A 25798-nucleotide genomic window follows, 5' to 3' on the forward strand; every position below is an offset into this window, starting at 1 on the left:
TAGAATTCATCGCCTCAACCCATTGAGGGTCATGACAAGCCTGCTCATAGTTTGCTGGTTCAACCAATTGAGAAACATTGTGCACAAAAGATCGATAACCAGGAGATAACCCAGAGTAAGATATATACCGTTGAAGTGGGTATCGAGTGCCGAATGTGGAGGAAGAGGGAGTAGCCGGGTCAAGCAAAATAGCGTGATTGGTTTGGTAGTCTTGAAGATAGGGTGGTGGCTGTTTGGAACGATGGGAGCGTCTTGGGGCCGGCATAGGCGGAGGAATAGGCACCGACGACGGCTGAGAAGTCGCTGAGGCAATCGGGGTCGGAATTGGGGAAATCAGTGAGGGTGAATTCGGGGATTGAGAGAAGGATGGCAGCATGGAGGGATCTGCAGTGGGGTGGGTCGGCATCAGGGATGGTTGCGCCGGCGAAAGGGAGGTAGGTGACGACGGTAGAGAAGAAGGAATCAGTGACGCTGATGGGGTGGCATCTGGTGTCGAAGAGGAAAGAGAGAGATTGCGATCGGGCAGTGAGGCATAAGGAGATGAAGTGGGCTGAGCGAGCTCTTGAGAAAGAATGGGCTGAGAAAATTGGGTCGGGTCGATGGTAGGAGTGGGTAGAACTGGGTAGTCTTCTTGTTCCTCAAGTCGAAATGTAGTTAGAGGCAGAATATGTTCATGAAAAATCACATCCCGGGAAGTGAATAATTTTTTTCTTTCAAGGTCATAGAGACGGTAGCCCATTTGGCCATGAGGGTACCCAAGAAAAATACATCGACGTGCATAGGAATCAAATTTGTGAGAAGAAGTGAGATTAGATGCGTAACACAAGCAACCGAAGACCCGGAGATGTGAATAAGTTGGAGGGATGCCATGCAAGAGTTCATATGGAGATTTATTGGAAAGTAAAGGTGTGGGAAGACGGTTTATGAGATAACAAGCGGTTTGAACACTCTCACCCCATAATTTTAATGGTAATTTGCTTGAAATCGAAGAGAACGACCAACGTTCAAAAGATAGCGATGTTTGCGTTCTACGACCCCATTTTGTTGGGGGGTGTAGACGCAAGTATGTTGAAAAATAGTGCCATGCTCATCAAAGAAAGCACGCATGGACGTGAACGCTCCCCATTTTTGGCACGGAGTATTTTAATGTCACGATTGAATTGTGTTTTTACCCAAGAAAAGAATGATTTCAAGATTGGTTGAGTGTTGGATTTGAAACTCATAAGATGAACCCAGGTAAAAACGTGTGAAATCATCGACAATGGTGAGAAATAACGAGCCCCGGAATGTGTGTGAGTTTTGTGTGGTCCCTAAATATCACAATGAATCAAATCAAATGGTGCGGCTGTTTTTATTGAACTTGAAGGAAAAGATAAACGAGTTTGCTTTGCTAAGGGACAAATATCACAAACATGCTTAGGATTAAACATAATTTCTGGAATAGCTTGAGATAGAAATTGGACAGGTGCAGAAGATGGGTGCCCAAGACGTTGATGCCAAAGATCTGAGGTGCGGGTGATATGATTGGCTAGGTATGGATTTTGAGTTGGTGTGAGGTAATAGAGCCCATTAAAATGCTTGCCCAGGCCAATCATCCTTTTCGTATCCACGTCCTACATAACACAAAAATCTGGATAAAATATCACGATACACTTCAAGCCGGCTCGGGTCAATTTCCTCACAGAAATCAAATTCACACGAAACTTAGGCACATGTAGGACCCCCATCAAGAGATAAATATTTGGACAATTTAATAGATCCAATACTTTCAATTTAATAGATCTAATACTTTCCATTAGGTAACCCGACGAAATCATGTGATGCCTTAATATTATTGTGAGTGGGTGAGAGATGAGATACATGGTATGTTGCTCCACTATCCACAATCCAATATAAAGTTGAATGACAGTCATGTTGTATATCATTGGAATTGGGTGTGAATATACCTGTCGCGTTTGCAAATGGTTGATCATTACCATTTTTATTGTGAAGCAAAGCCATGATCTACTTGTATTCTTCAGCGGTGAAAGTTGGGCTCTCATTAGCAGGTTACGTTTTTATCTCCACGTTGTGAGCAACAAGCCTCTTGTTTCTAGGCTTCACATTCTTTCCATGCCATTTATGGCCCACTGGAAACCCTTTAAGGTAGTAGCATCGATCCACTAGATGATTCTCCTCTTCACAATACGTACACTTCAGCGGTTTGCGAAAGAAAGGAGTCTTTGGTGCGCCTGATGTGCATGCAGCTTGCATAGCATGAGAAATCGGTGGGTGTTCACGACCGGTTGCCACTTCCATCTGCCTCTCATGTTGGAGAATGAGGCCATGAACCTTGTTTGTGTTTGGGAGAGGGTTCATCATCAGGATTGAGCCACGAATGGTAGAGTAAGTTTCGTTCAGCCCCATTAAAAACTGCATAACACTTTCTTTTTCTTCTCGATTGGCCAGCGTTTGAGCACCATCACAGCTACACATGATAGGTTCCTGATAGGAGGCTAGTTCATCCCAAAGATCCTTGAGTTTGGTGTAGTGTACAGAAACCGATTGAGAACCTTGGCGGCATTTTGAGATGATCTCTTGTCGAATCTCATAGATCTTGGAATCATTCCCTTGTGAAAATCTGTTTGCAAGATCACTCCATAATGTAGCTGTCGTATTTGAAAAAATCACGCTGCGGGCAATGTCGGGCTGGATTGAATGAAGAATTAATCCAGGTCAATACCATGTCATTGCAACGTTTCCACATGGGAAATTTGGGTTCGGTGGCTGGGAGCGGCTGTATTGTTCCATCGATCAATCCTAGCTTGTTCTTGGCGCTGAGGCTGAGGCGCATTGTGTGGCTCCACTGTCCGTAATTGTGTCCATCAAGTAGTGTGTTAACAGGTGAGTCCTGGTGTATCAGAATGGTGCAAGACCAAAGGGTCAGGTAATTTTGTCTCAATCTTCTCCATGGTTTTGGATGAAGAATCATTTTTGGCCTTTGGGATTTATGCGTTTTCAAGAATTTCAACCATGGTGTTGATGTGGTGGTGTTTTGGTGTTTGTTTGTAGCAGAAGGTTGTGGGTTAGAGATATCAGAATCGGCGCTCTGATACCATAAACAAAATGATGTTTGAATATGTGTATTGGATTCAATGAATACAATTGTACAAGTGATTGATATATACATCTATCAGTGTTCTATTCTAGGAAAAGCTGTAAATACATATAATCAAGATCCTACAATCAATCCTAGGTTGATTAGATGAGATGATCGATCCATCATTCTCTCCAGCATATCTGCTGTCACTTGAATGCAGACTAATGACTTATTTCTTTCCTTTAACATGTAGACAATCAAAAGTAGGTTAATTTGGGAGAAGTTCCCCATCCAAAACAGCTTTTGCCCAAAATCAAAGTTAGCTAGGAGACGCTGTCATCCTCTTGCCAGACTGTACATTTGCAAGGGTACCTGTTGTTTCCTTCTGATCACATTCCCCAGAAGGGTGGAAAATCATACCATAATCAAAACATCTCCCTACCAATTGTTCTTACAAGAAGAAGATCTCTTCTTCCACCCCAGGTGTAAGTTTCATAAGTTTATGAGAATTATAGGTTTGGAGATGTCATGCCCAACCCTAACTCTAATATCCCCCTTATTCTGGAACAATTTCTCATCCAATTCAATGTAAGTACCCACACCGGAAGCAATAAAGGGGATACGGTGCTTCTCTTCATAGAGGGGAGGAATGCTACGTAATCAAACTCAATAATTCAGAGTATTAAAAGAAATCTTATTGATCAGAGTTGCCCATCATAATCCAACAAAATAATAGGAGCTCTGGAAAATATACTTATTGCAGAAACAAAAAAGTGGGGGGAAACATAAGAATGTTAGTTTTTATTTTATTTTATTTATAACTTTATATTGCTAATTACTATAAAGACCTTAATTTATTAAATATTGGGCATAGTCAGAAAAATGAAGACTCTTAACTTAATAATAGAATAACTGACCTAGCCGCTCTCGAACTAGGGTTACTTTCTTGGAAAAGGAAGCAAATTTTGACATCTATGGATTTGGATGTTCTAAGCTGGAATTGCAGAGGTATCTGCAACAATGCAACAACTCGGGCACTGAAGGATTTAGGCTCTCATAATCATCCACATTTAGTCTTTTTATGTGAGACAAAGATTAGCAGATTAGAAGATTTTGAAAAGCTTCGTCTGGCTATAGGGTTTACACATGCGGAGGAAGTGTTGAGTTCGGGACAGGCGGGGGCTCTGGGGCTCTTTTGGAATGACGATTTGAAGATTCAGATTGGAACTAAATTAGCGCATCATATTGACGCGGTGGTGGTGGGTGAATCTGGGCTCCTGTCTTGGAGAATGACGGGGTTTTATGGACATGCAAGAACCGGAGATCAGGATTGTTCTTGGCAACTTCTCCGTGACCTAGCTGATCTGGATTCCCTTCCCTAAATGGTGATTGGGGATTTCAATGAGATTCTGAATAGAGGGGAGAAGATTGCAAGTCCTATCCTGCCGGAGAGACAGATGCGAGGCTTTCGGGAGGCGTTAGGTTACTGTGATCTTCTGGATGTATGTTTTCAAGGGGCGATGGCTACTTGGTGGAATTCTGATACCTTGCTGCAGCTTGATAGGGCTATTTGCACTCCCTCTTGGATCGACATCTTTCACTATGCTAGAGTTTTTCATTTAGCGCCATCAGATTCTGATCACGTTCCTCTCTTGCTACGAGTTAGTTCGGTTCCTCTGTTGGCTAGGCCTAAGTGTCACCGCTTCAAATTCGAAACGTTTTGGCTTCAGCATGAGGATTGTGATAGAGGGGTGATGGAGGCTTGGGGAACGGATGTGTCAGGTACACCCATGTTTTGCGTTACCAAGAAGATCACGCACACTAGAATTCATTTGAATAAATGGCAGAAGGAGGTGTTCCGGGGCCGGCAATTACAAATGATTGGCATTCGCTCTAGATTGGAGGAGTTATTGAGTGTGTTCCTATCAGAGAGAATGCAAATTGAAACGAAGGAGTTGATGGACAAACTGCAGAATTTACTATTCCAAGAGGAGTTGTTTTGGAAGCAACGAGCTAAAATCACATGGTTGGAAGACGGGGACCGTAATACGGTCTTCTTCCATCGGAAAACAGAAAATAGGAAGCGAAAGAATACCTTGCAAGGGCTGTTTGATGAGTATGGGATTTGGCATGAAGATGATGCGGGTATTGAGAGAGTAATTACTGCCTATTTTTCCAAAATGTTTCGAGCCTTTGAAGTTGATGTGGACGCAATGGATGTGACTCTCGCGGCCATTAATCCTTGTGTTACTGAGTAGATCAATGGTCAGCTTTGTGCGCCCTACACTATGGAGGAAGTGCGGTTTGCTCTTTTTCAGTTGTATCCTACCAAATCCCCGGGCCCAGATGGGATGCCTCCACTATTTTTCCAACACTATTGGGAGCTTATTGGTGAGGATATTTTTGCTGCTGTCCATAACTTTCTACAGACGGGCCAACTGCTGAAGCAAATAAATTTCACCCACATTTGTCTAATTCCAAAAGTAAGTAACCCAGAGAATATGGCAGATTTGAGACCAATTGCGCTATGTAATGTCATTTACAAGATTTGCTCAAATGTTATTGCTAACAGACTGAAGGTTATTTTACCTGAAGTGATTTCTCCTTTCCAAAGCGCTTTTGTTCCTGGCAAATTGATTACGGAAAATATCCTGGTGGCCAATGAAATTGCCCATTTTGTACACAACAAGCGAGATGGGAACGAAGGTTATATTGCTTTGAAATTAGACTTGAGTAAGGCGTATGATAGAATAGAGTGGATTTTTCTAGAAAAAGTGATGATTCAATTTGGCTTTGCCAGGAGTTGGATATCGATGGTGATGCAGTGTGTGAGTACGGTAAGGTATTCCTTTTTGGTTCGGGGAAGACCACGGGGATATGTCATTCCTAGCCGAGGACTGAGACAAGGGGAACCTCTGTCACCTTATCTTTTTCTTATTGGAACTGAGTGTTTTTCGGCCTGCTTACTCCAACAAAGGATGATCACAGGTTCCTTACTGGGTATTGAGGTATGTCTTAATGTACCCTTGGTGAACCATTTATTGTTTGCGGACGATATTATGCTCTATGCACAGGTTTCGGTGGAATCTTGTTCTATCATACATGAAGTGTTGGAAAATTATGGGAAAGCGTCTGGACAGGTTGTTAATTTTGCCAAGAGTTCGATGGTTTTTAGCAAAAATGTGCATATCGATCTACAAAATGATATCTCGAGCTTGTTGGGGTGGAGGTTGTGGAATCTCATGCAAAATATTTAGGCCTTCCCACTTACGTTGTAATAACCCGAAAATTAGTGTCAACTATAGAGTACTATATTATTAGTTATATTCGAAATGTCTTACTTTGTTATTAAGCTCAAGACTCTCATCCATATTATTTTTATGATGCATGTCATTTTAGTACTAATTATTGATATTTTCTTTTTACCTTAAGAAAGCACTAAAGTTCTTTACTTATCAATTAGGTAAATGTGTATCTATATATATATATATAATTGGCAAAGCTGCTTTATGTTTTCTTTCTTTTACTACTCTTTTAATTTTACTCTTCCTTTTAATCATTTAACCTAACTAGTGAATTAGCCACTTGCATTACAATATTAGTCACTCACTTATCTTAGTGCTTAATTCTAGCCTATATATATCATTATGATCTGATCATACTCAACTTGAAGATCAAATGCAAAATTTGATCAAAAACTCCCTTAGTTGAAGAGAAAACCCAACTAAAAGTTCCTCACACAAATCCTTCATCCTATTTCCCTTAAGAAGTTTCCTTTTGTGAAAGAAGTCCAAAGTTTGATCACAAGACCTTCTGAGTTCCTTAAGTAAGTACATGAATACATTTCTATATTCTTTTGTCTTTAAGATTTATCAAATTGCATAATCAATGATAAAATGGAAAAGGATCTGCTTTGCTGCAAACCTGTATTTTCGTATATAACAAAGTCTGTTTTGTCAAAAATATTTACAGTATTAAATTCCTCATCAAAATTTCTTCAATTTAGGCTTTTGAATCACTAAAAAAGGTTAAGAAATGAAGAAGTTATGGCTAATCAAAGTTTTCAACTTTTAAACTCGCTGGAAATCTCATACAGTTATCACAACTTCAAAAATTCATATCTCCCTCATTCCTTAATCATTTTCTACAAACTTTATATCAATTTGAAGCTTAGGACCTCTACTTGTGATCTGGAGAGTTTGAGAATTAATGGTAAAATACACAGAACGTAAAGACTTAAACACCAAAGGTCAGTAACAAAAATATCGGTTTCTGCACTGTTATGGTTCTTCACCATTTATGGACTATATCCCTCTGATCTGGACTACATGATTATTCCATTGAATTCCTTGTGAAAAACCCTTTGACATGGTGTACTCATTTGACTAATTCGGACTTGTGATGGACATCATAACACATTTTGAAGTTTGATGAACTTCAATGGATTTGGACATGCATAAGAACTGAAATACTAACTATAATATAATTTTGTTAAATTCTGTATATTTACTTATTTAATGCTTGTACTTTATTATTTTACTTTATTTCAGTTATTTACAAGCTTATTAATTGTGTATATTTACTCATTTAATGCTTGTGCTTTAATATTTTACTTGATTTCAATTATGTATAAGCTTATTTATTTTATTATGTTGTTTACTAGTGAATTTACTTATTTGTGTTATACAATTATGTTACATATGTTTTCATATGAAATTATTCCTAAGTATATGTCTCTATATATATGTGTGTGTACATATACATATATATTACGATCTATAATTCATAAAGATTGTATTTTTAGGATTTGATTATGTTTGAAAAGTACAATTGTGAAGCCGGGTGATTAGTATTACCCCGTACTTAAGTGAATTACTGGTAAATGTGTTTTGGTGTTATGAGGAGTTAGCCTGGGCCCTAGTCCCTACAGATAGTGCACTATTATACTCATAGGAAGGAAGTAGCCGACCTTGGGTATACATACTTTGGTAGTGTCCTCAGTATGCTACGGCTTACCCGTGCTTTGGGTATAGTAGACATACCCTAGTACGTGGATTTATGATTCGTTGCCAGTTAATCCGAAAATTCACTAAGAAGAGAAGTGTACTTATATTATTTCGATCAAATATCTGTCTGCGTGTCACGCCCCGGATTTTGAATGATAAATTCAAATCCGAAACCTGAATAATTACAATTACAAAAAAACCAAATCTCGAAACTTCGAGTTCATTATTACAATTCACTCTCACAATATATTATAAAGCTCAAATGAGCATAACACACCTCACAACTTACAATTGTTGTAAAACTCTAACAATTGCTCTAACCGCACGATCACCGTCCTGGTTCTCCTGTCCTGTAGGATTACCCGCTACACAATTTGAATAGTGTACCGGGAGTTGCAACAACACAAAACCCGGTAAGCTTTTTACAGCCAGTATGAGTAAACAAGAAAGAACTGTTGATTTATTAGATTTCAAGACTACCACAAACCCACGTTACTTTCTCACTCTCATATATATATATAGACACTTATGAGTTACTCTCAATTTAGCTCATAAGATCACTCACTCTCATATATATATGTAGACACTTATGAGTTACTCTCAATTTAGCTCATAAGATCCCTCACTCTCATATATATATATAGACACTTATGAGTTACTCTCAAATTCGCTCATAAGATTTCCCAACATTTGGTAGACAGACTCATATATATATATAGACCCTTATGAGTTACTCTCAATTTCCCTCATAAGGTTACCATATATATATTGACACTTATGAGTTACTCTCAATTTCACTCATAAGGTCACTCCACATTTGGCAGACAGACTAGAGCTCTAACTGAACGTAACCACTCGTCCGGCCACAGACGTGATTACGATTTAATACTATTAATAACCACCAGCCCGGTACGAGAGCGTGATTCACTAATAGATGCCATGGTCACCTCGTGACCTAGTGATCTCCACAGATCACAACAATTTATTGTTCCTCAACAATAAAACTCAACACCTCTCACAATATATTGTTTCTCAACAATAAACTCAATACCTCTCACAATATATTGTTTCTCAACAATAAACTCAACACAACTCCAACAATACATATTATTTCACGTAATAATATATATACAGACATTCACACAGGAATGTCTAATACACCAACAATAGTTCATATGATTGCAAAATAAAGCAATTAAATATATTGGGTTCGTAATATGAACCACGTGAGGTTTACTCACCTCGATAATCCCGCTGCGTCTTCAATTCAGCTCAAAATACGATCCACAATCGTCCACCAACTCAAACCGTCAATCACCTAGTCCAATAATGATCTTGACTTAGCCAACAACTCAAATATGTAATTAAACGACGATCCAACGCTCAGATTCAAATTAAACGATGATCCAACGGTCGGATCTGAATTTAATGATGATCCAACGGTCGGATCCTCACGGATCGCCTTTAGGATCATCCTCCAAAATTATCACGAAGATCCAACGGTCAGATCTTCCTGAATCGCCTTTACTAACATCTCCACAAAATTATATGAAAATCCGACGGTCAGATTCTCACGAATCGCCTTCCGAATCACTATTTCTCAATTATACGAAGATCCAACGGTCGGATCTTCGCCCGTGACCTCACAAGGTCACCGGGACAGTCATACGATCAACATATCCAAAATTGAAGCAAAACCGATGGTCAGATCTTCACAGATCGTAAACCGAAGATAAACGTAAAAACGTTAAATAGTAACGTCAAAACGTAAATCCACTATTTATCAACTTTTTCTAACATGACCATGTTATATATCAAAACGCTCGTATGGATGCATAGATCATCGCCTAGATAATGAAAACTCGAAATATGGTCTGATGCGCCGCCACAAGCGGTGGTCAGTGGGCGGTCAACGCGGCGGTCAACGCCGGTCAACCACCTCAGATGGCAAAGTGACCAACTACAAACTGGTTCAAAATGAAAGGGTGGTCGACTTTCATACCTGGAGCTAAGCCTGGTTCGGCCTAGATCGTCCTAGATCAAGCGTTGAAGTTGGATTAATCTCGTGCGTCTGATCAGATTCCAGATTGAATCAGGGACGTCGAAATCTTCAACTCGTGATCTTTCACTCCACACTCCAAATCGTCAAGCAAGGCCTATATGGGGATGATCAGGGGGAAGAGGAGATCACGAAAATGGGGAGGATCGGCCCGTGCAACGCCGGCACGGCTGAGATCCGGTCGGGTCGGTTACTCCGCCTGGGGTCGCTTCGATCCAGCTCTGGGGGCAACGGCGGTGCAAGGCAGCGGCACCAGGCGACTGGGCGGCTTGCGGCGATCACAAGGAGGGCCGGGTCGTGGCCGGAAGACGCCGGAGGACGAAGATGGGTCCGGGTCGGGTCAGTCGGGTCGGCCGCGTGGGAGAGGAGAGAGAACGGAGAAAATGGGGGACTGTTCCGCAAAAAGAAATTGTTTCGTCCTTAAATGAAATTTCTGATTTTTTTTCGATATTTATAGAAAATTCCCAAATTTCAAAAGTTCATAACTTATTCATACGAACTCCGAATATTGCGTTCCACATGTCCACGAACTCGTATCGACGAGCTCTACAACTTTCATGAAGGAAGTTTTCCCAAATTTTGAACGTATAAAAAGTCAACTTTGTTGACCCCCTAAAAACGTTCGTTTTCGAAAATAAAATCGTTCGAACTAATTCCACACTTCTCCAAGCTTCGTACTCGCTCCTACTATCGTGAAATCATTTCTAAAAATCCACGGAATTTAATTTGGATTTTCCGGGGTATTACAGTCTACCCTCCTTAAAGAAATTTCGTCCCGAAATTTGAGCGTAAGTCAATTCCTCTCGATTAAGGTTGACCTAACTATAGAATCTCCATCTTTTCCAAATCTGTAGTAATCTACAAAGCCTCAGCCCTTTGTATAAAAATACATTCCTATGGCCACTAAATCCTTTCATCACAAACGTAAACGCACAACACAACTGCTCAACATCACTCCACATCAATTACACAAAATCATCACATGGATCATCTCATAGATCCTTACATAGATCTTCACTCTGTACTGGCATACAAGCACAGTAAACACTCCCACAAAGTGTTTCGCTACTCAATTAGCATCACGGTAAATCTCTATAGTAAAACTCAAGCATGCACCATTCTTCACAACAATAGAGATGCATCACTCAAAACAAATCATCCCCAAAAGCACGCCAATAAAATATGTCACCCAGTGACGATGACTTGGGCTTGTTCAATCCTTGGGCTAAGCACTAGGGCTGGCCATTTGGGCCTGAAGAAATCGGACCATCCACATTTCGAACCGGCCCAAACCACTTTGGGTTTAACATTTGGGCCTACTATTCGGGCCGAACAATTGGGCTTACCATTTGGGCCTACCATTTGGGCCTACCATTCGGGCTTACTATTTGGGCTTACTATTTGGGCTTACGATTTGGGCCTACCAATCGGCCCACCAACTTCCAGCTCGGCTACGGTATGAAATTGTACATACCGTATATACGTATGCATACCGTACAGATCGTATATACGTATGCATACCGTACAACTGTATATTCGTATGCATACCGTACAGACCGTATATACGTATGTATACCGTACATACCGTATATACGTCGTATATCAAGCATATACGAGATCCAAAAATATTTGTAAGAGGTAAGGTTCGAACTCCCGACCTCAAACACGAAGGTTTTGCTCCCAACCACTGAAGCAAGAGCTGCCTTCATTAATATATGCTCACGTGTTATATTTATTATGTCATAAGCGACATAAATAAAATAACGGGGGAGGCAAGGTTCGAAACCTCAACCTGCTGCACGAAACCTTTGTCCCCAACCACTGGAGCACAAGCTGTGCTTAATATAATGTGTACAAATGTTATACTTATTATGTCATAAGCGAACATAATAAAAATAAACGAGAGGCAAGGTTCGAACCTCTGACCTCTTGTACATGAGCCTTGCTCTTCAACCACTAGAGCACCAGCTGCTCTCGTTACTATCCATGCAACTTCTTTTATTTATTCTATCATAAGCGATAGAATAACAACAAACTGTCGGTACACTCCACGTGCCACGACACGTCTCTTCCGTGATTTACGGAAAGCAAATCACTTTCGGCTAAAGCTGTCTGCCACAGCGTCTCGAGGTTCGGCCTGTCCCCTTACACGCTCAACACGCGCCAACAGCTTTTCCGGGTTTCGGGGCGACTTTAATCCAACGCGTAGAATGAATCACAGGAATCGTTCATCCAACGGTGGAGATCTGCTCACCTCGCTCTATAAATAGGTGCATTCTGGAGAAAAACTGTTCACTCCAAAAGAAAGAAATTTTCTTCCGAGCTCAAGTCTTTCTCTCTCAACTCTTCAGCCTTTCTCTTCTCAAATCCTTTCTTCATCAATTTCAATCCTTCTCTTCTGATCTTCTCTCCCATCTAGTTGATTCAATCCCATCTTTCCTCTGAACTTTCAGATCTTCAATATTTTCCTCCAAATCTTCAATCCTTCTTTCTCAGATCTTTTCTTCCATTTGAAGATTCGATCTCATCTTTCCTCTGAGAATCTCAGATCTCCAATCACCAGTTCAACAACTCCAATCCTTCTAACAAAATCTCCCTCAAACACTAAACCATGTATTCCTCGATTTCCACATCCTCTCACCCCATGACCCAAGAGCCACGAACTCTGCAACTAATGGAGCTCCAAACCCCGCAACAAATGGAACCACAACAACAGCAACCAACAGAGGAGGGAGGAAACACCCAAGCAGCTGGAAGTAGTGCCAACATGGATTTCTGGCGAAGCCGTACCAGGTGGATTCCTACTCCAGAACAAATAAGAATCCTCAAGGATCTTTACTATGTCAAGGGATTTAAGTGCCCAACTACAGAGCAGATTCACGAGATCTGTCTCCAGCTGAACCAGTATGGGTATGTTGAGGGTAAGAACATTTACTTTTGGTTCCAGAACGTCAGGGCTCGAGAGAAGCAGATGAATAGGTGTAATCAGGCTGCTCCAGTGCCCATGAGAACTAGTTCTCTTGGTACTGGTAGATCCATTGATCTCAATTTTGGGTCCACTGGTTCTACTGGTGCTGGTGGATCCATCGACATCAATTTTGGGCCAGCTGGTGGATCCATTGACATCAATTTTGGGTCCACTAGTTCTACTGATGATGGTAGATCCATTGATCTCAACTTTGGTTCCACCTATTCTACTGGTAATGAAGGATTTCTTGATTTAAATTCTGTTTCATATTCTTCCTCACACTTCAACACTAATACTAGTACAACTCTTTTGGCACAACAGGAGGACAAACATCCCTGCAACAACGAGGAGGAGATCACCAGGAGGTTCAAACTCTTCCTCTGTTCCCCGTGCACGGCGAGGACGTCTTTGGTAACCTGAAGACTACTTCCGAGGAAGGTAGTGCACATGATTACTATTTCGGTGGCTCAGGCGGTTACAACAGTGGCTCAAACGTTTCTCTTGAGCTCAGCCTCAACCCATCCGGAGCTGCTGACTAGGCTTAGTATAGCATAGTCCTCGCTTTTTTTTTTCTTTTTTTTTTTTCTTTTTTTTTTTGTAATATAAACTCAATAAGATGGTGTGCATGTTTTCTTTCCTGTTTGTTTAACCAACAACAACACCAAGGATCGAACCTTGGTCACCCAATACTGTTTTCAAAACCATAAACAACTCTACTGCACACATCTTTCATAATGATGCAATAAAAACAATCACTCAAAAAGAATCCAACAATCAATTAAGTCGCATCGAGGTCTAGCTAGTATCCTCTGAGTCAAACCAAACACAACAATTTCATCGATAGGATTAGGGATTTATAAAGCTAAACACATCCTGAGTTAGCTAGGAAAAACCCACGTCTTTAGAGTTACTCTTACAACTCTTATAGAATCTCGATAATTCCATCTATCAATTGCTTCAACAAAAACTCACCACAATTCAATCCCTAACATTTAGCGATTCAGAAATCAAATCAAACTCCATATCACATAGTAATTCACTTGAACCACTATGGATACCTAACAAAATCACTAAAATCAATATCCGAAATTGCGTTTAACTATAACACCTAAAATCAATCACCAAAGGCACACACTCTCATCCAACATCATTCACAAGAACTGATTCTAACTCTCCCAATTAATTACACCAAAATCAACTCCATTGCAAAACTTTAAGTGTCCCGCCTACTTAAACTTAAAACACACAACAACTTCAAATTCACTGCAGCCCATCTCCATACTACGATCCAAAACTTAAGAAAACTAGTTCACCACACAAAGGCCACAAAATTCAATTTCATTCACTTGAACAAAACTATATTCACAAGTCACGGTCAGGTCATCAACCCATGGTGTTCAAATGAATAAATTTCAAATCCAGTTTTCCTTGTGAATCGTAACGTATCGTTCCAAAATGATGCAAGCAACATCAACCACGTATATAAGACACATCTCGCGAACTCAATTCAAATTCAGAATCACCAAAACTACTACTAATTCCAATTCTACCAACAATCTTGATTCTGAAGGAATTATAGTACTCAACGACAACCCAAAACAATGGTCTCTCATCTCTAACCATCGAGCACAAAATAAAATTCTTGTCTCGCACCTTAAACCCTGCTTAACAACTTACAAGCACAAGGAAGAAGTAACCGCAATAATTCCTTCCCTAACCGCAACACTACTCACAACTCCACATGAGTCAAGAATCTATTCAAGAACATTAGTATATTCAACTTAAAAAGGCAAAATTACCATCGATTAATACTCGTATCCACATTACAGACGAGCATAGGTCCACACCATGCCTTCAACCAAACACTTCAACAATCAAAAGAACCTCATTTCCATAAAACAATCCTCGTTGACTTAACAGAGTTGAATCAAGAGGTTCCTATTCCTCAAGGATTGTAACTCGCGGCCACTGAACTTATTCCCATACGAACCTACAAGACAACTGTAAGGTTCTAAGTACAACCCCTTCGAATATCCATCACCTAAGGAGTATAGTATGCTTGGCTAATACATGTATAACACTTAAAACACAGTATAAGTCAAATACAAATTCATATTAACCAAGTCAATACTATAGGGAAGGTATTCACGTTCCCTAAACGACCTAGCGGCCTAAACAACTCCCAACACTCACGCATACCCAATGACTTAGCCAATACCAAAGAGCACACGATGGGGATCCGCTGCAGACGGGCCATCACTCGGAAGGTATTGACACATCACCAAATATGCACCTTACGCTCTGATACCAAACTGTCACGCCCCGGATTTTGAATGATAAATTCAAATCCGAAACCTGAATAATTACAATTACAAAAAAACCAAATCTCGAAACTTCGAGTTCATTATTACAATTCACTCTCACAATATATTATAAAGCTCAAATGAGCATAACACACCTCACAACTTACAATTGTTGTAAAACTCTAACAATTGCTCTAACCGCACGATCACCGTCCTGGTTCTCCTGTCCTGTAGGATTACCCGCTACACAATTTGAATAGTGTACCGGGAGTTGCAACAACACAAAACCCGGTAAGCTTTTTACAGCCAGTATGAGTAAACAAGAAAGAACTGTTGATTTATTAGATTTCAAGACTACCACAAACCCACGTTACTTTCTCACTCTCATATATATATATAGACACTTATGAGTTACTCTCAATTTAGCTCATAAGATCACTCACTCTCATATATATATGTAGACACTTATGAGTTACTCTCAATTTAGCTCATAAGATCCCTCACTCTCATATATATATATAGACACTTATGAGTTACTCTCAAATTCGCTCATAAGATTTCCCAACATTTGGTAAACAGACTCATATATATATATAGACCCTTATGAGTTACTCTCAATTTCCCTCATAAGGTTACCATATATATATTGACACTTATGAGTTACTCTCAATTTCACTCATAAGGTCACTCCACATTTGGCAGACAGACTAGAGCTCTAACTGAACGTAACCACTCGTCCGGCCACAGACGTGATTACGATTTAATACTATTAATAACCACCAGCCCGGTACGAGAGCGTGATTCACTAATAGATGCCATGGTCACCTCGTGACCTAGTGATCTCCACAGATCACAACAATTTATTGTTCCTCAACAATAAAACTCAACACCTCTCACAATATATTGTTTCTCAACAATAAACTCAATACCTCTCACAATATATTGTTTCTCAACAATAAACTCAACACAACTCCAACAATACATATTATTTCACGTAATAATATATATACAGACATTCACACAGGAATGTCTAATACACCAACAATAGTTCATATGATTGCAAAATAAAGCAATTAAATATATTGGGTTCGTAATATGAACCACGTGAGGTTTACTCACCTCGATAATCCCGCTGCGTCTTCAATTCAGCTCAAAATACGATCCACAATCGTCCACCAACTCAAACCGTCAATCACCTAGTCCAATAATGATCTTGACTTAGCCAACAACTCAAATATGTAATTAAACGACGATCCAACGCTCAGATTCAAATTAAACGATGATCCAACGGTCGGATCTGAATTTAATGATGATCCAACGGTCGGATCCTCACGGATCGCCTTTAGGATCATCCTCCAAAATTATCACGAAGATCCAACGGTCAGATCTTCCTGAATCGCCTTTACTAACATCTCCACAAAATTATATGAAAATCCGACGGTCAGATTCTCACGAATCGCCTTCCGAATCACTATTTCTCAATTATACGAAGATCCAACGGTCGGATCTTCGCCCGTGACCTCACAAGGTCACCGGGACAGTCATACGATCAACATATCCAAAATTGAAGCAAAACCGATGGTCAGATCTTCACAGATCGTAAACCGAAGATAAACGTAAAAACGTTAAATAGTAACGTCAAAACGTAAATCCACTATTTATCAACTTTTTCTAACATGACCATGTTATATATCAAAACGCTCGTATGGATGCATAGATCATCGCCTAGATAATGAAAACTCGAAATATGGTCTGATGCGCCGCCACAAGCGGTGGTCAGTGGGCGGTCAACGCGGCGGTCAACGCCGGTCAACCACCTCAGATGGCAAAGTGACCAACTACAAACTGGTTCAAAATGAAAGGGTGGTCGACTTTCATACCTGGAGCTAAGCCTGGTTCGGCCTAGATCGTCCTAGATCAAGCGTTGAAGTTGGATTAATCTCGTGCGTCTGATCAGATTCCAGATTGAATCAGGGACGTCGAAATCTTCAACTCGTGATCTTTCACTCCACACTCCAAATCGTCAAGCAAGGCCTATATGGGGATGATCAGGGGGAAGAGGAGATCACGAAAATGGGGAGGATCGGCCCGTGCAACGCCGGCACGGCTGAGATCCGGTCGGGTCGGTTACTCCGCCTGGGGTCGCTTCGATCCAGCTCTGGGGGCAACGGCGGTGCAAGGCAGCGGCACCAGGCGACTGGGCGGCTTGCGGCGATCACAAGGAGGGCCGGGTCGTGGCCGGAAGACGCCGGAGGACGAAGATGGGTCCGGGTCGGGTCAGTCGGGTCGGCCGCGTGGGAGAGGAGAGAGAACGGAGAAAATGGGGGACTGTTCCGCAAAAAGAAATTGTTTCGTCCTTAAATGAAATTTCTGATTTTTTTTCGATATTTATAGAAAATTCCCAAATTTCAAAAGTTCATAACTTATTCATACGAACTCCGAATATTGCGTTCCACATGTCCACGAACTCGTATCGACGAGCTCTACAACTTTCATGAAGGAAGTTTTCCCAAATTTTGAACGTATAAAAAGTCAACTTTGTTGACCCCCTAAAAACGTTCGTTTTCGAAAATAAAATCGTTCGAACTAATTCCACACTTCTCCAAGCTTCGTACTCGCTCCTACTATCGTGAAATCATTTCTAAAAATCCACGGAATTTAATTTGGATTTTCCGGGGTATTACACTGCGATATATTATTAATATGTTACGATGATAAGTGAAAAAGAGAATTGAGCATGCATTTCTTTGAGGTTATTTCACATATTAATGCTGCAATATATTGTTGGTTCAATAAGGAGATGTGACTATATGATTTATTATAAACCATTCACACGGATGAATATATTTGTATATATGTGTGTGTGTATTGTGCGTATACATATACATATTTAAGAATTCGTATGAACATATAAATGGTTCCCGGTACATTTTTACTTGGTTATTCACTTTGATTTCCTATAAGACACATTAATATAAGAATGTATGTTGTGTACTTACTGGGCTTGTGTTGCTCATGATGCTACACCTTCTTGTTTTCAGGTAGCGATTAGACGCTTGGGGAAAATGGGGCGATTCTCTAAATAAATGAATGTTTTATTTTCTATCGCTTTCTCAAAAGAAATAATGTAATATATTTTGTTCAGCTTTAGTATTGTAAAAATAATAATTTCAATTTCTAATAAAAGTATTATTCAGACTTATTTGCAAATTCTTTTACTTTAATTTATCCATTGAGGAAGTTTTATTTGTAATAACCCACATCACGAATTCGGGTACCATATTTCAGTATAATATTGGTCTCGGGTTTGGGGTGTGACAGATTGGTATCAGAGCTTTCGTTCTCTTAAGTTTTGAAAAAAAAAACCTTTATTTTTGTAAAACTTAACAAGAACGGGGAGGGTTATATTTATATGTGTATTGTTCAAGTTGTGTATAAATTCTTATTTATATATAGTCTTTGCATCTTGAAGTTTTAATCATATTAATATCATTAATATTTTAGTTTGAATTTTGTTACTTATGTATCTATTTATCAATGATCACTTAACAGTATGGATTATCGATACGTAGAAGCTTTGCGAAGTGATGTCCAATATGAGAATGAGTATTCGGAACTACATGCCAAGGCTAGGCAACTAGCATATAACATGTGTATTGACATCTCCCAAGACAACCCTGGCATTAACCTTGATGATAAGTACTACATGGCAACTTTATATGTTAATGAAGGAATTAATCTATACATGGAAGCTAGATGGATTTTAAGTAATCCCGAAAACATGATGATTCTACATGATGAGGCCATTGCAAATGGGATGCTTAGGACGAAAGATTGGGGACCACCCAATTACCAACAAGTAGCTCAATCTGAAGAGTCAGTAGAATCTCCTAGTGTTAAACATGTCAAAGATGTTGTTGCACCATCATCTTCTCATGTTCATACACATATTAGATCAAAGCCATACATGAGTGTTCGCTCCCATGTGTCTATTCCTTTTGGTTTTATGCCTACTCCTGGTTTAAATAACGGAATGGAGGAAACAGATACCTCTAGTCCTAATGTGGTCCTGGAGAAGGGTAGTTCTTAAAATAAGGGGAGACCCTAGAAATTTGTTGTTTGTATTTTCATTTCATGAAAAGATCGTTGTGTTTCAATAATGCTTGTAATCAAGTTGATGTTAGAAAATAGCTCTTAAAAGCCTTTTCTAACCATTGTGTAATTAGTTTTACTATAATTTATGTTTATAATAAAATATTTAAGAATATTTTGGTTTGGATTATAACCATATAGATCATTTTCTTTAAATTAGGACTATGGCCAATAGAAGAGATCCACCTGTCGATGCAGACAATTTTGTCGAAGCCTTCGCAAGAAGGATGGAGGCAAATCAAGTCGGTGGGAGGCTAGGACGGCTAGTAACATACATAAAGAGTCTAGGGGCAACGAAATTTACTGGAGGGAAACCTCACGAGGCTGAAGAATGGATTTACAATCTGGAAATCCACTTTGAAATGATGGACTGTACCCAAGTAGAGCTACGAAGAGTGGCTACTTGTCTGTTAGAAGGAGATGCTCGTTTCTGGTGGGACACGGTCAAACGTGTCACACTCCCTGCAGCAATGGAACACATGGAATGGGCTGTCTTCAAAGAGAAATTTCTGGAAAAATATTTTCCACAAGTTGAGAAAGACAAGAAAGAATTAGAGTTTATTCAACTTACCCAAGGAAAGATGACTGTGATTGAGTATGAGACCAAGTTCACTAAACTTTCTCGTTTTGCTCCACACATGGTAGATACCGATGACAAAAAGGCAAGACGATTCATTGGAGGACTGAACTCCAATATTCGAAGAATGGTCACTCAGCGTGGAATCACGTACGAAGAAGCTGTAGACAAAGCCTTAACTCAAGAAGAAGAGAATCAAAAGTACCGCATGGAGAAAGAGCGAGAGAATGGTTTCCGAGGAAAAAGAAGTCATCCAATGTCTAATCAGAAAAGCGAACAACCATGGAAGAAGCATAAAGGGAGAGACTCATCAACTGAAAAAGGAAAGGAGGTGGCAAGAGGGCCAAATTGGTGTTTCAACTGTGGGGAAACGGGACACATGTCTAATGCTTGTCCAAAGCCACGTCGCATTCCAGGATCTTGTTTCAATTGTGGAAAGGTTGGACATTTCTCAAAACAGTGCAATGCACCGAGGCGAAACAATAACCCACCACCTCGTCCTGTCCAGCTAAATGCCATAGCTTGTGAGAACATCGTGATGGAAGGTACGCTGATAGCATATAGTACTCATGCTCATATACTATTTGACACTGGTGCATCCGATTCGCTTATATCTGCTACATTTGTCACAACTTTGGGATTGACACCAAGTGAGCATGATGAAATTTTAACAATCTCAACACCATTAGAAAAATCTACCACCTTAACCAAAGTATGCAAATCATGTCCTATACATGTTCTAGATACAGAATTTCCCATGGACCTCATAGTCATAAACTTGAGGCGATTTGACATAATTCTAGGATTTGATTGGTTAAGCAAATACCCTCATAGGCTGTCGTGAGAAAACCATCACATTCTCTATTCCTGGTCAACCCATTAGAAAAATTCAGTGTGACTTGCCCAAAAAATTCATACCTTCAAAACTTCTTGCCAATGTCGAATTAAAGAGTTCAAAACCTTTAATAGACCAAATCCCTGTGGTGAACTCTTTCAAAGACGTTTTTCAAGAAATCACTCATTTACCTCCAAGTCGAGAAATTGAATTCAGCATTGACCTTATACCTGAAGCCAGACCAATTTCTGTTACTCCCTATAGAATGGCACCAAAAGAATTGAAGGAGTTACAGACGCAAATCAAAGGATTGCTCGATCTCGGATTTATCCGGGCTAGCGCTTCTAGCTGGGGAGCACCTGTTTTGTTCGTGAAGAAGAAAGACGGATCTCTCCGACTATGCATCGACTATCGGCAACTAAACAAGGTGACTATCAAAAATAAGTATCCATTGCCGCGAATCGATGATTTGTTTGATCAACTACGGGGAGCTCGAATATTTTCAAAGATCGACTTGCGCTCTGGGTACCATCAACTTCTGGTCAAGAAGGATGATATCCATAAAACCGCATTTAACACACGGTATGGACAATATGAGTGGTTGGTGATGTCCTTTGGATTAACCAATGCACCAGCCATATTCATGGATTTGATGAACCGAGTGTTCAGTCCATTTCTGGATAAATTCATTATCGTCTTCATCGATGATATTTTGATTTATTCAAAAAGTGAAGCGGATCACACACAACACTTGGAGACAACTTTACAAGTGCTTAGGGAACACAAGTTATGTGCGAAACTTGAGAAGGTTGGTGATTTAGCTTACCGACTAGATCTACCCCAAAACTTATCCAACGTGCACAACGTTTTTCATGTATCTATGCTACGGGAATACAAACCAGACAATTTCCATGTCATCAACCATAGTACCATAGAACTCTCAGAAGATGTCACATACGAGGAGGCACTTATTCGTATCTTGAGTCGAGAAGTACGGAAACTCCGTACTAAGGAAATCCCACTAGTGAAGATACAATGGAATCGACACGATGAAAACGAGGCTTCGTGGGAGTTAGAATCAGAAATGAGGAAGAAACATCCTCATTTGTTCATAGAACAAGGTACGTAAAAATTCGAGGACGAATTTTTTTAAGGTAGGTAGACTGTAATAACCCGAAAATTAGTGTCAACTATAGAGTACTATATTATTAGTTATATTCGAAATGTCTTACTTTGTTATTAAGCTCAAGACTCTCATCCATATTATTTTTATGATGCATGTCATTTTAGTACTAATTATTGATATTTTCTTTTTACCTTAAGAAAGCACTAAAGTTCTTTACTTATCAATTAGGTAAATGTGTATCTATATATATATATATATAATTGGCAAAGCTGCTTTATGTTTTCTTTCTTTTACTACTCTTTTAATTTTACTCTTCCTTTTAATCATTTAACCTAACTAGTGAATTAGCCACTTGCATTACAATATTAGTCACTCACTTATCTTAGTGCTTAATTCTAGCCTATATATATCATTATGATCTGATCATACTCAACTTGAAGATCAAATGCAAAATTTGATCAAAAACTCCCTTAGTTGAAGAGAAAACCCAACTAAAAGTTCCTCACACAAATCCTTCATCCTATTTCCCTTAAGAAGTTTCCTTTTGTGAAAGAAGTCCAAAGTTTGATCACAAGACCTTCTGAGTTCCTTAAGTAAGTACATGAATACATTTCTATATTCTTTTGTCTTTAAGATTTATCAAATTGCATAATCAATGATAAAATGGAAAAGGATCTGCTTTGCTGCAAACCTGTATTTTCGTATATAACAAAGTCTGTTTTGTCAAAAATATTTACAGTATTAAATTCCTCATCAAAAGTTCTTCAATTTAGGCTTTTGAATCACTAAAAAAGGTTAAGAAATGAAGAAGTTATGGCTAATCAAAGTTTTCAACTTTTAAACTCGCTGGAAATCTCATACAGTTATCACAACTTCACAAATTCATATCTCCCTCATTCCTTAATCATTTTCTACAAACTTTATATCAATTTGAAGCTTAGGACCTCTACTTGTGATCTGGAGAGTTTGAGAATTAATGGTAAAATACACAGAACGTAAAGACTTAAACACCAAAGGTCAGTAACAAAAATATCGGTTTCTGCACTGTTATGGTTCTTCACCATTTATGGACTATATCCCTCTGATCTGGACTACATGACTTATTCCATTGAATTCCTTGTGAAAAACCCTTTGACATGGTGTACTCATTTGACTAATTCGGACTTGTGATGGACATCATAACACATTTTGAAGTTTGATGAACTTCAATGGATTTGGACATAAGAACTGAAATACTAACTATAATATAATTTTGTTAAATTCTGTATATTTACTTATTTAATGCTTGTACTTTATTATTTTACTTTATTTCAGTTATTTACAAGCTTATTAATTGTGTATATTTACTCATTTAATGCTTGTGCTTTAATATTTTACTTGATTTCAATTATGTATAAGCTTATTTATTTTATTATGTTGTTTACTAGTGAATTTACTTATTTGTGTTATACAATTATGTTACATATGTTTTCATATGAAATTATTCCTAAGTATATGTCTCTATATATATGTGTGTGTACATATACATATATATTACGATCTATAATTCATAAAGATTGTATTTTTAGGATTTGATTATGTTTGAAAAGTACAATTGTGAAGCCGGGTGATTAGTATTACCCCGTACTTAAGTGAATTACTGGTAAATGTGTTTTGGTGTTATGAGGAGTTAGCCTGGGCCCTAGTCCCTACAGATAGTGCACTATTATACTCATAGGAAGGAAGTAGCCGACCTTGGGTATACATACTTTGGTAGTGTCCTCAGTATGCTACGGCTTACCCGTGCTTTGGGTATAGTAGACATACCCTAGTACGTGGATTTATGATTCGTTGCCAGTTAATCCGAAAATTCACTAAGAAGAGAAGTGTACTTATATTATTTCGATCAAATATCTGTCTGCGATATATTATTAATATGTTACGATGATAAGTGAAAAAGAGAATTGAGCATGCATTTCTTTGAGGTTATTTCACATATTAATGCTGCAATATATTGTTGGTTCAATAAGGAGATGTGACTATATGATTTATTATAAACCATTCACACGGATGAATATATTTGTATATATGTGTGTGTGTATTGTGCGTATACATATACATATTTAAGAATTCGTATGAACATATAAATGGTTCCCGGTACATTTTTACTTGGTTATTCACTTTGATTTCCTATAAGACACATTAATATAAGAATGTATGTTGTGTACTTACTGGGCTTGTGTTGCTCATGATGCTACACCTTCTTGTTTTCAGGTAGCGATTAGACGCTTGGGGAAAATGGGGCGATTCTCTAAATAAATGAATGTTTTATTTTCTACCGCTTTCTCAAAAGAAATAATGTAATATATTTTGTTCAGCTTTAGTATTGTAAAAATAATAATTTCAATTTCTAATAAAAGTATTATTCAGACTTATTTGCAAATTCTTTTACTTTAATTTATCCATTGAGGAAGTTTTATTTGTAATAACCCACATCACGAATTCGGGTACCATATTTCAGTATAATATTGGTCTCGGGTTTGGGGTGTGACATACGTAGGGAGGAAGAAAACATCTACTTTTCAGTACATTAAAGAGAGGTTGTCTAAGAAACTTACTTCTTGGCAAGGTAAATTGTTGAGTGGGGCAGGAAAGGACATTTTGATCAGGGTGGTGGCTCAGGCATTACCTACTTATGCTATGAGTGTCTTCCAACTTACCAAGAGTTTCTGTGATGATCTAGAATAGCAGTGTACAAGGTTTTGGTGGGGCAGTACTCTAGATACAAGGAAGATCCACTGGAAGAATTGGAATGCTCTTTGTAATCCGAGAGAAGAGGGCGGTTTGGGCTTCTGTAGTCTATCCAACTTGAATTCTGCCATGCTAGCAAAACAAGCATGGAGAATCTTGCAGAATCCTTCATCTCTTATTGCGCGTATATACAAGGCGAGATACTTCCCGAATCAGTCCTTTTGAGAAGTTTTGCCATATGCTTCTCCTTCTTACTCATGGAGAAGTATTTTCTCCACTAGAGAACTTCTTCAAGGAAGCTGTTACTGGCAAGTAGGTAATGGTAGGGAGCTGGACATCTTCTCCGAGAATTGGGTGGTAGCTTTGCCTCTTAGGAGACCTACCAACTCAGGTGCGACTGGGGAAGTTAGAAAAGTGAGCGAGCTCATGCTTGAAGCTGGGAGGTGGAATGTTCCCCTGTTAATTGAGATTTTTTCAGAGGAGGAAGCAGAAGTGATTGCTGCAATCCCATTGAGTCAACGGGATGTGCAGGATCGTTTATGTTGGAAACTCTCGAGGGATGTTAGGTTCTCAGTCAAGACAGCATATCGGTCTGTTTTTTTGCACTCTTCTAGTTACATCCATTGCAGCTCCCAGTTGGGACGGGGTTTTGGAAGAAGCTTTGGAAAGTGGTTATCCTAAACAAAGTTAAAATACACATCTGGAGAGTGTGTTTGGATATTCTTCCTTTTTTGGGTAGTTTGGCTTCGAAGAGGGTGGTGTTGGACTCGCATAGGTATGTGTTGTGTGAGACTCAAAATGAAACAACCCATCATTTATGACGGGATTGTGTTTTCACTCAAGCCGTGCTCCACTGCTTCAGCAGGTTTGCTATAACCTTAGTAATATGGCTGATGATGTTATTACTTGGCTGGATCAGTGTGTACAACAGTTGTCTTTAACTCAGTTAGGAGAACTCCTATT

General features: G+C 39.2%; 2 protein-coding genes and 1 long non-coding RNA gene across 3 annotated transcripts; all 3 read left to right on the forward strand.

Moving 5' to 3' along the window:
• Positions 1 to 4461: 4461 nt before the first annotated feature.
• LOC133730873 (uncharacterized) lies at positions 4462 to 5337 on the forward strand. Its single transcript, XM_062158383.1, has one exon. It carries the CDS (start codon positions 4462 to 4464, stop codon positions 5335 to 5337), a length of 876 nt encoding a protein of 291 aa, XP_062014367.1.
• A 14394-nt stretch (positions 5338 to 19731) lies between these two features.
• LOC133730874 (uncharacterized) lies at positions 19732 to 20988 on the forward strand. Its single transcript, XM_062158384.1, has one exon. The coding sequence runs from the start codon at positions 19732 to 19734 to the stop codon at positions 20986 to 20988; it is 1257 nt and encodes a 418-aa protein (XP_062014368.1).
• A 1558-nt stretch (positions 20989 to 22546) lies between these two features.
• On the forward strand, positions 22547 to 24519 carry LOC133731748 (uncharacterized). The gene is made up of 2 exons (XR_009856787.1): positions 22547 to 22698; positions 24359 to 24519. It is a non-coding gene; the product is annotated as an uncharacterized LOC133731748 (long non-coding RNA).
• The last annotated feature ends 1279 nt before the right edge of the window (positions 24520 to 25798 follow it).

This window comes from Rosa rugosa, chromosome 2 (genome assembly GCF_958449725.1).
Source record: "Rosa rugosa chromosome 2, drRosRugo1.1, whole genome shotgun sequence".
In the NCBI taxonomy this organism is placed as follows: domain Eukaryota; kingdom Viridiplantae; phylum Streptophyta; class Magnoliopsida; order Rosales; family Rosaceae; genus Rosa; species Rosa rugosa.

What these genes read in the sequence shown, in the direction of transcription:
- LOC133730873 (XM_062158383.1), top strand. Translation starts at nt 4,462, where the DNA reads ATGGTGATTGGGGATTTCAATGAGATTCTGAATAGAGGGGAGAAGATT.
- LOC133730874 (XM_062158384.1), top strand. Translation starts at nt 19,732, where the DNA reads ATGGCCAATAGAAGAGATCCACCTGTCGATGCAGACAATTTTGTCGAA.